At 30.8% G+C, this 14,172-nt stretch overlaps 1 protein-coding gene across 1 annotated transcript in view; it reads left to right on the forward strand.

Moving 5' to 3' along the window:
• The first annotated feature begins 420 nt into the window (after nt 1-420).
• Nucleotides 421-14,172, forward strand: part of LOC126879457 (uncharacterized) — a 54,424-nt gene continuing 40,672 nt past the window's right edge. The window contains exon 1 of the mRNA XM_050642471.1: nt 421-592. Within this exon, the coding sequence (XP_050498428.1) occupies nt 529-592 (64 nt within the window). The 5' untranslated portion in view covers nt 421-528. The remainder of the gene's footprint in view (nt 593-14,172) is intronic.

Genomic DNA, 14,172 nt, shown 5'->3' on the forward strand with positions numbered 1-14,172 from the left:
AACTAATGATAAAGGTGGAACAAAAATATTTATCCAACATAAATTAAATATCCATCTGGTGGATGGTATCCATCCACCGTTGAAAAGTTTGATGTTTCCTACATAACACGAAAAATTATGAGAAGAGGCAATACAAGACTAAATCATAAATATACATATAATCATCTATCATAAATATCTAATGATTTCTCAAGATTCACCTTCATGTTCTAACCGTGGCGACATTATAATACTTGTAGATTACTTTAATAATTTAATCTTTCGTCAATATCTCTCATAGTGCTCTTAATATATACACAACATTAAAAAACAACTCTTATTAGTACCCCGGTACTTTATTATCAAGATATATTTCTTCACTTTTACCATCGCTGGTCCAAGGAGGGGAATGCAGGAGGTATTTGCTTATTATGGAACTTTCAAATAGCTACCTTACCGATTGTTAAAATTATTTGAAATAAGACTTTTTTATTAGACGTTTCCAATACATGTGCTTCTTTTTTTTTCTTGTGATAATTAACTGACAACATGGCTTTCAGGATATTAGTGTTCGCTTCTTGTGTTGTGTTTGTAACGTGTCAGGTTAGTTTAGGTAGGTACTACCCTTTATTTTACCGGATTTGTTAATTATTTAAAAAAAAACTCAATATGATCTCAAAATCAAAATATACCTATTTATTTTTTTGTATTTATAAATAATTTTTATTAAAAAAAGAGCGGTTATTGTTTTATAATCATCTTCATTTATTATTGGAAAGTGTTACAAAACGTTAGGTGCGATTAAATAACGAGTTGCTATGTGCCAAAAACTTGATTGGAAAAAAAATTACTAAATTATTATATTTTTCTCTTTTATGTAATATATCATAATGATATATTTTATATAATATATTATAATAATTTAAATAAATTATAATGACATAATTAAGGGATTTTTTGCACTTTTATGTTTATTTTTTGTTGTGTCTTTCGTTTTTCAAATTTTTATAATTTTCATAACTTTTGGGTATATAAAATGATTATCCCGTATAAGTTAAACTAACCTTTTATTTTAAATGACTCAAAATTTTAGGCATGGATAAATAGTATACAATTTTTCTCCTTTCATGTAATGTGTGTTTATTTTTGCCAAAAATATTGTTAATATTTCAGCTGTTCCATTTTGCTACAAATATTTTTTGGAGACAAACTTTTACGGTGAAAATGGATAAAAGAAATAATGTAAATTTTGCCAAACCTAGTCCTGTCGCCAGGGGGGGGGGTACAACGGCCTCGTTAATTCAGATGGACTTACCCAAGTTTTTTTTATGTATTTTGATCCGTAGAACACGAATTTTTTGGGTAACAGTTGATCCGGATGTCGATAAGATTGTTATAGACCAAGAACTTGAGGAATCAAATAACAGCGATTTTTGGCAAAACAAAACAATATTTTGTATTTTTTGGGTCATTTTAAGCAAAAAATATTTCTACAAGTTTTTTAGTAGGATGCACAGTTTTCGAGATAAACACGGTTGAACTTTCAAAAAATCGAAAATCTGCAATTTTTAAACCCGAATAACTTTTGATTAAAAAATAAAATAGCAATTATGCTTAGCGCCTTTGAAAGTTCAAGTCAAATTATGTCGGTTTTGATTATTTGCATTGCTAAAAATTTATTGTGTGATTGTTAAACAAAGCTACAAACAACTAGTGCGTGAGTGATGTTTCTATGATTTCTCATTTAAAATCGAACGAGTAGGTAGAATAGGTACTAGTGCAATCAAGACTATTTCTACGTTACATGCGTTAAAACGCATGTAAAAGCACGGGAAACCTTACGTGTTTATAGCTTTGTTAAACAATAAAAAAATAAATTTTTACCAATGCAAATAATCAAAACCGATATAATTTGACTTAAACTTTCAAATGCGGTAAGCAGACTTGCCATTTTATTTTTTAATCAAAAGTTATTCGGGTTCAAAAATTGCAATTTTTCGATTTTTTTAAAGTTCAACCGCGTTTATCTCGAAAACTGTGCATCCTAAGAAAAAACTTGTAGAAATATTTTTTACTTAAAATGGCCCAAAAAATACAAAATATTGTTTTGTTTTGCCAAAAATCGCTGTTATTTGATTCCTCAAGTTCTTGGTCTATAACAATCTTATCGACATCCGGATCAACTGTTACCCAAAAAATTCGTGTTCTACGGGTCAAAATACATAAAAAAAACTTGAGAAAGTCCATCTGAATTAACGAGGCCGTTGTACCCCCCCTGGCGACAGGACTAACCCTGCAAATGTTATTTTACCCGTGATTAATAAATTCCGAACTTAAGCATACTTACATTCTACAGCCTATACTGCAAATAATTTTATTTTTGGGCAGTATATTTCAGTACCTTAGAGGCCATCTACCAATAGCAGTATCCCTACTAATAGAAAAGCACCTCTACACTAAATGTACCTATACACTAAATCGGATAAGATATGACATATTAAGCATGATCATATATACTGCCAAATACTATTATCAGATCTTAAAACCATGAACATCAGGTAGTGGCGAAGGAAAGTATCTGACAGGGCAGAATAGAAGAACATTGTTAAGCAGACCAAGACTTACAAAGGGTTGTAGCGCCATTAGAAGAAGAAGAAAAAAACTGTTATCAGATACTATCTATTAGGAAATATCAGGATAATATTAACGCTGAATAAACTGAATACCAAGAAATTACAGTTTAATAAACCATAATATAGTCCGTTTCGCCCTTTTTGCTCGATTTGTTATAAAGACCATTGAAGTCAATTGAAACTGTCTATCAATCAAATTACCAATGACAGAGAGAAATATATTCAATAATTTGCTATCAATAGTTAATCTGCCTGCTCTAATAGGGGAGTGCATTTAGATTTTCACTTCGGAAAAAATCAAACAAGATAAAACTTTTTGTAATTTCATTAAGAAATGTTTAATAAACAACATATCAAAAAGTTCTACTCGAGAAGTGGGTGCTTCATTTTTTATTAAACAAATGAACAGCGAAGTTAGATGTTTTTTTTAAATAACTTCGAAAATATAATTTTTAGAAAAAAACTGACTTGACCATTGAAAAATTCAGAAAATTTTACAAGAAAAACCTTATATAAAGATTTTTCTAAAATTAAATCTCTAGCTTCTGTAATTTTTTATTTATAACGCTAAAGTCACCCTTCTCACACACATTGGCGCACTGTAAACTAGCGTTGGAAGTAGTGCACGGTTGAGATTTTTAAATGTAATTCTTTAACTAATAGATCAAAAGAAATTTTACAAATTGGAAATGAAAGAAGATGAAATAAGCTATCTTATGGTTGTAATAAAAAGAAATAAAATGTATGGACATAAGTACGGTGTGGGCGGAAAGTGAGCCTTACATGAATTTTGTTTAAAATGATTTAAACATGTGTAACTAATACAATTTTACTTATAAAACTCTCAAATTTGCACAACTTACCAATCAATCAACTTACTAAACGATGTTTCATTAAAAAAAAATCTCAAAAATTTAATTCAAATAATACGATGTCTCAAAAAATGTAATTTTTGAAAACTTCGTAGTTTTACAGAATTCCCACCATTTTAAGACGGTATTACTCAAGTTTGAATAAATCTAATACAATTTTTTTGCAATTTTTTTTAAAGCTTGGGATGTAATTTCTAAAAAACACTAAATTATTTTAGTTTAAAAATGAAATAAACAATTTCTTTTTGAGAAAACTAAGAAAGATAACAAAAATGTAATACAAAAACCGAAAATTACCAGCTGAAAAAATGGATATACAGAGTGATCAAAACTTTTTTCTGTAAAACTTACCTAAAATACATTTATTAATAAGCTTCAACAATAATAAATGTTCAATAAAAAATTTTTTTTTAGCTCTTATACAGTATGTCTGCGAAACTTGGAACGTATTGATAACTTTTTTAATATCAGTTTTACGAAAAAAAGTTATTCTTTATAAAATACTCTGCATCGTATATAACATAAGATGCAACCATCAAATATCAAATTTTGTTAATTTTGTACGAGGTATGTAAAAAAAATATGAATTTCTACCTTTATATTTCACAATATCGAAAATTTTTATAAAGAAAAGTTGTTTGGAATTAAAAACTATGTTACAATATGTAATTATATCCTTCTAATCGAAAATTTGTTTTTTTAAATATTCTTTCTAATAGGTACATTTTAATTTTTAATATAATTGTGAAAATTATTTGTTTATCTTTTTTTTAAGAATGAAATTCCATATTTGTTTGATTGGATTCTACTTGTTTTCATTTAAATATCCGCCATTTTGGATCTGCCATTTTGAAATTAAAATTTTTAATCTTTAATTCAGATTCAACAACCTGTTAAAAATAAAGACAATAAATGTTTTAGAAAAATGTTCTTTTTTATGTTCTTTTTAGAAAATCCGCATTTTGGATCCGCCATTTTATAGTTTATAATGTTAACATTTAAGTTAGGTTTATCAAAGCTCTCAAAAATAAATATAATATGTAGAAATAAATACATTTTTTAAAGAAATTATGATTTTACAACTATTTTTTAAGTTATCCGCCATTTTGGATCTGCCATTTTATAATTTAAATTATCAAAATTTGATTCAGGTTTAACAACCTCTCAAAAATATTCACATATATGTAAACAAACACGTTTTATAAAAAAATTCGGATTTTACAGCTATTTTTTAAGGATTTTTAGGAAAAATCCGCCATTTTGAATCCGTCATTTTGAATTTGCAAATTGTAATGTCAGATTCGGGTTCAGCATAATCAAAACTAAAATAAAAACATTTTTTATCAAAATAAAATGTTGAATTCACCCATATTCTTAACATTATTCATACAAAATAATTGTTATTGTTTAAACAATTAATAAACAATTAGCGGCGAAATTTGTGAGTAGAACTTTTTACTTTAACATATTTATAAACTAACAAAAAAAGTTTTAGAAAAATATAACCTTGTTTGATTTTTTCCGAAACATTGTATCTTTTCGTTCTAATTGCACTCCCCTATAAAGCTGTTTTTTTTCTGATTCATAAGGTTGCGGTTCCTCTCATATCAACTTTATTATTTTTCCATATAACCTTTAACAATTTACTGTTTTTTACCATTCTGCAAAATACAGGGTGTTTTATAAATAAACGTTAAAATGTATAGATACTTACGTAATAGAAAATAGATATTGTACAGGGCGTCAATAAGTTATATTTCATGAATAAAATACCATGACGTCACTTTTACTTTTCCTCCCTAATTTTCCTCCCTAGGGAGGAAAAGTACAACTTTGCTCCCTACAATCAGGTCCGGAAAAGTACACTTTCGGTAGAGGTAGGTGGAAAAAGTATTTGCGAAGTAAAACGAATGCTGACTACCTCAATCATCGAACTTTTTCTAATAACTTAACATCAACTATTTTTAAATCTAAACAAAATTTTGAAAACCAACTGTCCTCAAATAAGAACAAAAAACCTCTTTATAAATATGTCAGAAATTCTATTTTATCTAAAGTTTCGTTACCTATTTTAAAAACCGAAACAGGCGAACCAACCTCAGTGAAAATGGAAGTTGCTACTATTTTTGCCAAAAAATTTCAAGAAGTGTTTCAATCGAGGAGGCTCTTCCGAATACTTTACGTGTTGTTTCTTCAAGAAATAACTACGATATTAGTGACATAGACTTTGATCCAGAGATTCTTAAACAAAAAATTTTGTGTTTAAAATCCTTCTCCGCTCCCGGATTAGACGGTTTCGCCGCAATTTTATTTATGAAGTGTGCAAACTCGATTATCCATCCGTTAAGTTTTATAATGAAAACCTCATTTTTGTCACACACTTTACCTGATGGCTGGAAAATCTCTAGTGTTACTCCAATTTATAAAAAAGGTGACAAGTTAGATCCTGACAATTATAGACCAACTAGTCTAACATCCATTGCAGCTAAATTGATGGAATCAGTTATTCGCGAATCGGTTATGAACTTTCTCTTAAATAATAATAGAATTCCTAATTCCCAGCACGGTTTTGTACCTGGAAGATCGGTAGTTACTAATATGTTAACATGTGTTAATGACTGGTCTCTTTGTTTGGACAGTAATCAACCTGTTGATATTATATATTCAGACTTTGCTAAGGCTTTTGATCGAGTTCCTCACAAGATACTACTATTTAAGCTCGAACATAACGGTATTAGAGGAAACTTACTTGAGTGGATTAAAGGATTTTTAATAAACCGTAAATTTTGCGTACGCGTTGGTGATTGTTATTCCTCAATGTTTAGTGTATACAGTGGCGTTCCGCAGGGTTCAGTGTTGGGGCCGATTCTGTTCCTAGTGTACGTTGCTGATCTGCCAATTCACCTTAAAAGTAACATTTCGCTTTTCGCTGATGACACAAAGTTATATGCAAATCCTTTTCTGGTTACAATCAATTACAGACCGACCTTCAAGAGGTTGCTAAGTGGTGGACGATTGGTGCTTGCCATTGAACACATCCAAGTGTGCAGTTCTACATTTAGGTAAAAACAATCCAAGGAATCGGTATGTACTTTCAAATGTTTCTCTAAAAACTGTTTCGCAGCAAAAAGACTTGGGTGTACTTGTGACGGAAACATTATCTTGGTCTGAACATATCCAGTCGGTATGCAATAAAGCTAGAACATCAGTTTACTTATTATCTAAGACTTTCTCTAAGATATCGCCAAAAAATGTTGTTGCTCTCTTTAGTGTATAGACTGGCAAAGGGATTCTGATCGACTTGAATTTGTGCAAAGATGGGCAACAAGAATTTCTTATGGCCGTCGTCGTCCTTCCTACGAAGAACGGTTAACCTACTTAAATTATCCTACATTTATGGACCGACGACTTCGTGGGGATTTAATAATTGCTTATAGAGCGTTACAGGGAAAGTTTGGGATATATCTCTCACATCTTTTCCCTTTGAGTAACGACCTTAGATTGCGGGGTCATCCATACAAATTAGCCAGACAACAGTTTCACAGTAAATGTCGTGAGAACTCTATTTTAACTATTTAGAATGGGAAATAAGCCACAATATTATTAAAAAATGATTTTTATTAACGTTTCGACGCCCAAATCGGGTGCCGTTGTCAAAATACAAAATACTATTAATATAAACAAAAATGTTGTTGCTTAGTAAAAAAATTCTTCTAATAATTTATTTAATTTGACTCATTTATATCGGCAATTCAGATACATATGATACATTTTAAAGTAGAAGACTTTAAAATGATATTGCCAATATTTATGAGTTGCGTTCCTGGGACGACTTTACTGAAAGATAGTTCATTCGATTACATGAAATCAACCCCAACTCAAGAATATCCGTCACAAAAAAATCATAGCATGTGATCTGTCTTTAAAAAGACAACCACATGCAACGGTGACATTAAAATTCTCGCGTTAGAGATCTCATAGTAAATCACGAGGGAAAACCAGGAAAAACCTCGTGATACTATCCCGACATCGTAAGTATTTGGTCTTACATTTAATTTACTCTCAAAATTAATACCAAATTCTGACTTTACTATAATTTTGTTTAAATTATAAATAATATCAATAATACATGGGTATATAAGTAATACTAAAATATAAAATATGTACTAACTCGACTATTGACTTACTAATTGTGGTATTTTCTTTCTATTGACTTCCTCTTTCAGTATGGGTAACCACATCCTACTGCATTCTACCGAGGAATTTGCGACACAATTGGTTTCATTCAGCTTAATTAGAGCCGCTTCTTTGATTTTTCTCTTTTTACTATCTGTTTCTTTCAGGACTATACTTGAATCTCTCCACTGAACTCTATGTTCATTATCCCATGCGTGTTGACATATTTGAGATCTATCAAATTCTCTATTTTTAATATAAGACTGATGTTCACTTATTCTAAAGTTTAATGGTCTTGATGTTTCACCTATATAAAACTGTTCGCATTCACAAGGTATTTTATAAATACAATTCTTTGTCCTTTCTTGTTCATTGTTAGGTTTAGTTTTAGATAGAATAGATCTCAATGTGTTGGTTGTTTTGAATGTTGTTGAAATGTTGAATTTATTTCCTATTGTTTTAAGTTTCTCGGATAGTCCTTTTATGTATGGTATTGATATTTTCCTCGTATTATTTCTTGTGAATGTTGTAGGATCCCGTTCTATGTTGTTCTGTTCCATTCGATCCAATCTTGACAATTCCTTATTTATAAACGATAAAGGATAATCATTTTTTAATAAAACAGATGTTAAGAATTGTTTTTCTTCTAAAAAGGAATTTTCGTTAGAACAAGTAATTTTGGCTCTATCATATAAGGATTTTATGATTCCCTTTTTAACGTTGATGTTGTGATTTGATTTGTAATTGAGATATCTTTTGGTATGTGTTGGTTTTCTATACACTTGAGTCTCATATCCAGTATCCTTCTTTAAGACTAAAACATCGAGGAAAGGCAGGGTGTTATTATATTCCTTTTCCATTGTAAATTTTATTGTCTCTTCTTGATCGTTTATAATATTCAGGAATGTATCCAACAATTCTGATCTATGAGGCCATATTGAAAACACATCATCTACATATCTCCACCATACAGTGGGTTTTAAATTTTGTTTAGAAATGATATTAGTTTCGAAATCCTCCATAAATATATTAGCCAATAATGGAGATAAAGAGGAGCCCATTGCTAGACCAAAATTTTGTTTATAAAATTCATTATTTAGTTGAAAATAGGTATTATTAGTACATAATGTCAATAACTCCATTATAGCTGATACATTTAGTTTTGTCCTAGTTGTCAATGTATCATCATTCTCTAATTTCGTTTTGATTATGTTTAAAGTTTTATCTAATGGCACATTTGTAAATAAACTGTTTATGTCAAAACTTATATTACTAAAATATATTACTAAAATATTATTTGGATTAAACTCAATAGTTGATAATTTGTTTACAAAATGTTTTGTATTTTTTATAAATGTGTCATCATTATTAGCAAATGGTTTTATAATGTTTAATAAAAATTTTGATAGTTCACTACAAGGAGAACTGATGGTACTACAAATGGGTCTAAGTGGTATGTTCGCTTTATGAATTTTCGGTACTCCATAAAAATGTGGTGACTTACTGTAATGAGGTGTAATTAATTTTCTTTGATAGTATGTTAGATCATTTTTAAATTTGAATAAAGTTCTATAGATTTTGTTTTCCAGTGTTTTCGTTGGATCCTTCGTTAATTTGGTATAAGGTCCATTTGTAATTAGATCTGTAATTTTGTCCTCGTATTGTATTTTATCCATTATTACAGTTGCATTTCCTTTATCCGCTGGTAGGATCGTTATGGAGTCATCATTTTTTAAAGTTTTTAAAGCTTTAATTTCCTCTTTACTGATGTTCTGTTCAATTTGATTTGTCTTTTCATTTAACGAAACGTTAATAAAAATCATTTTTTAATAATATTGTGGCTTATTTCCCATTCTAAATAGTTAAAATTGTAAAAATGCCACAAGAAAATAGCTTCAGAACAACATTGAGAACTCTATATCCAATAGAATATTTTATACCTGGAACTCACTTCCACACGACGTCGTCGGGGCTGTATCTGTAAATTGCTTCAAAAATAAATATGACTCGTTTAGTTCTGTATCACGGGAACAATAATTTTTCGTTTCTTAAATTAAATTAATTTATAAGTCGTATGTAGTCTTAAGTTTAGGTTTCTTTTTGCATAGTTCTTTTTAGTCAAATGGAGCTATATAGGTCCTAGACCTCGGCTCCTTTTTCTTTAATAATAATAAAAAAACCTGCTGAGCATTCGTACTACTGTTAGGCCTATGTAATTTTTTATAATTATTTATTGTCTCTTTTGTGTATGGAGCTTATCCACCCCTCTTTCCAGTACTAGTTCTTCATTAGATATCTATTGAATATTTCTGTTAGGATCAAAGCTAGTTTGTGGTGTATTACGTTTTTAATTAACTCTGCAGGAATGCCCTCTGTTTCGGAAGAATGTCTAGTTTGTAATATCTAGTTATTTTTTCTGGACAAATCTTTTACTGGTTCTTTACTTATCTTAATGTCATTATAGGGTATAGCCCAGAATATTTTTTATGAATATCCATGATTATCTAGATTGTCGTGCTTCCAAGTAAGTATCCAATTCCTGGGACTTATCTTTCCTGATTTAATTCCTGGGACTTATCGTTGCAGACTTAATTCTTGATACAGCATCTTTGTATTCTCTCTTATGTTTTTTATTTTGCTGCTTAAACACTTATGGTACAATCGTTATTTTGTTATTTTTTAAGTTTCTTTATACCTCAGTGCTTCTTTTGTTTCTTTGCTACTTTGACCTCCACTTTTTCACTACACTTATTACAGTCCTCCTAAAAAATGGGCATACTATTGACTAGTAGGAATTATATATACATCCTAAGCATTAACCAAGTTCAGATGTGACTTTTCTCCAACTTCCATAAAATATAAAAAGTTCTTAGGGAACATATTATAAATAGCACTCAGAGAGCAACAAAGAATTTAAGGATATTCAAAGTAGAAAATTTAGAACATTTAGAATAGTTAAAACATTTATACATGTTCGATATACCAGAAGCAGATAAAGATGCGGGATAAAATAAGACAAGAACAGATGGATCATATAATAGTACATTATATACCGCGGGACTGAAGTAGTACATTTAATCCTGAAGGTAAAGTTTATGGCCCGACCGCAGGGAGGGCCATAATTTACCTGAAGGATTAAATGTACTTCAGTCGCAAGGTATATACGATACTTTTCGTACTTCCGGTATGATTTTATTAATTATTTCAATAATTTCAATCAGTTTTTTCTCTCTTCAACTCATTTAATAAACTGTCTTTAAAATAAGTTACCATAGTAACATTGCGTTGTGACAGTTATAATTTAGAAACATTGTCATTACTAGTGTCATTGTAAAGAAACATTGTTATTGATAATTATTGGTATCATGAGTGAAGAAGGTGTATCTGATATTGATAAAAGAGCAGCCGAAGTAGGTGAAGAATTGTTACCACCGAAATCTAGAAAACTATACGAGCAGCAGTACGATGCTTTTAAAAAGTGGTGCCGCTTAAAAAATGTGAGACAACCTACTGAAAATGCGCTGTTAGTCTACTTCGATGATAAATCAAAAGCGGTTTGTGCCTCAACTCTCTGGGCACATTACTCAATGCTGAAATCGGTTATTAACATTAGAGAAGATATTGATATAAGTAAATTTCCAAAATTATTAGCTTTTTTGAAGAGAAGAAATGAGGGATTTAAGCCAAAGAAGTCAAGAATTCTCACGTCTGAGCAGGTAGATCAGTTCTTACGGGAGGCTCCGGATGATAAATATTTAATGCTTAAGGTAAATTTGGAAATTTGTTTATATTCAGAAATTTTAAGAAATCAATTTTTTTGTAGGTTGCACTTATTTTGGGCGTTGCGGGAGCTTGTCGTGGAAAAGAGTTGGTTGATTTAGAAATCGACGATGTGAGAGATTTGGGCGATTCCTTCCTAATTGCGATTAGAAACACCAAAAATAAAATTGACCGAAATTTTGTGATCAAAAATTCAGAAAACAGTGCCATCAGTTTTGTGGCGATATTTCGGAAATATGTGGCATTGCGAAAGACAGGGACAACTCATTCAAAATTTTTTGTTCAATACATCAACAAAGAATGTACTACGCGAGTAGTAGGAAAAAACATGTTTGGTACAATTCCACGGCAAATAGCAGCTTTCTTGAAATTAGAAAATGCGACGTCTTATACGGGACATTGTTTTAGACGCACATCTGCGTCTTTGTTAGCTGATTCGGGAGCAACAATAGACGTGCTGAAGAGACATGGAGGATGGAAATCCTCCAACGTGGCCGAGGGATATATTGAATCGTCTATTAAAAATAAACAAAAAATTTCAGATAAAATATTTGGTCAAGTCGCCGATTCGTCCACTATAGTTATGCCACAGTCCTCATTCTCGCTTCCTGTTTCCGCAGGATCTTCGAAACAAACACCAGTTCAATATGAAAAGGACCTATCTGTTACTCGTCAGTTACCTGCTGCATTAACCCAGGAAAGACTGGTCAATATGACGAACTGTCACAATATTAATTTGAATATTAACGTTAATTACCATTCTAATTAATTATATTTTTCAATAAAATATCCCTTAAATTCGTTTGTTTGTGATTTAATCGTTCCGGGAGTTTCGTCAATATTTAATCCCGGAGGGATTAAATGTGACACTTTAGTACCTGTCACAAGGGAGTGAAGTTGTCACTTTAGGCCCGGAAGTACGAAAAATTTATGTCTTGCCCAGTTAAACATGCAACTACTTCTCTATTGCGAACGACGTTAAAATTAAGAAATTTATAATATTATTTGTGTATGTATACCTAATACAAATTAATTCGGAATACATTTGTTTACATTATTTGTTATCACTATATCGGTGTCAGTTAAGATTTTCACAATTTGTTTTAATCATGTTTTTCGTAATGTGTCGACTTTTTTCGAAGATTAGCAATCGTCATGGTTATTTGTATTCTGACACTCAAGTTGATGAGATGAGAAATCAATTAAACCACTTTGAGATTGCGAAGCCCTTGTGGGATGTGGTAGGTGGTTTGCTGGCCAGGGAATGTTTGGGGTTTGTAAATTGTAAATATTGATGATCGTCAGATCACCCACTTTGATATTATGTGTTACATTGTTGACATTAAACAAATTTTGTTCTAACATATATCGCGGTGCCATAGCTTTGTATCGACTGCCAAGGTTCTTCCCCTCGATTGTAGCTGCAATTGGTCTTCAGTGTGTATTTGTTGTAGAAGACAGATATCGATATTGTTAATGAATTAAAGTTTTGACAGATATTCATTCTTTAATTTACTTATGCTTCTTCTACTAAATTGGTAGTTCCACACGATTGGTTCAGCCATCTTTGTCTTATGGCTTTTAGGAAGGCGGTTTTTTCTTTCGCATATGCGCGCGTCACAGTATCCAGGAGGTCAGAGACAGTCTAGAAATTGTCTAGATTTCTAATTTTTCCCAGGATGTATATCAGTATATCATGAGGCGAGTTAGATTTATATCCTAGAAATATGTATCTAAATGAAAGTAAAGATGGTTGAGATTTGATTACAGAACAGGGCATCTACTATGTGCTTATACATATTTCGGGTTTACCTTACCCTCATCGGAGCACCTGTGTAGAGGCACTGACTCTGAGCTAACTATGTGTGTAAATAGTAGGTAGGTATAAATCTAGATATTGTATTGTACTGGCTCAAGTTTCTGTATTCTCAAGCATATTTTCTTTGTTCATACCTCGAGATGCAATAGTGATGTGTTTACAGTTTTAATGTTCCACTGTAAAACACAAAATTTAACATTAGTCAATTACTAATTAATTGAGAGAAGCAGCGATAATACATGACACAAGGACACTTTACTCAATAACCAAAGAAATTAGAGGGCAAGAGCCAGCAAAAAACGAAACTATAGAATAGAATAGAAATATGCTTTATTGCCATGAAAAATTTTACAATTTTATCGACAAAGCTTATAAATAGTAAAAAAAACAAAACAGTAACAATCCAATTTACTAAAATTACATAAATCGTCAATAAGTTAAATAAAATAAATAAATAAATCGAAGTTAAAACAGAAATAATCAATTGCAAAAATTTAAATAAATTGCAAATTCATAGTCTACCTAATAATTAATAAAAAAGGTTTAAAAGTTAAAAAGTTAAGCTGCTGCATATGACACCCAAATATAGATAAAAAAATAATAAAAATACTACTTGTGCAAAGGGTACTGTAATTTCTTAGTTATTGAATAAAATAATCTTCTACTGAATAATATGGTCTTTCAGACAGGTAGGCTTTTGTCAGTTTACGGAATTTGGGAAAAGATGGTGCAGATTTTAGTTGTAGGGGGAGATGGTTGTACATTTTTTTTGCGGAATATAATATCGATTTCTTTACTAACTCCGAGGACGGGGTCGGCAAATAGACGTCAAACGTAGAATTTCTCGTGAAGTAGTGATGATTAGGTCTTGGTGGAAAGACATGTAGATGTTTACGAATTAAGCAAACAGTTT

Source organism: Diabrotica virgifera, chromosome 2 (assembly GCF_917563875.1).
Source record: "Diabrotica virgifera virgifera chromosome 2, PGI_DIABVI_V3a".
In the NCBI taxonomy this organism is placed as follows: Eukaryota; Metazoa; Arthropoda; class Insecta; order Coleoptera; family Chrysomelidae; genus Diabrotica; species Diabrotica virgifera.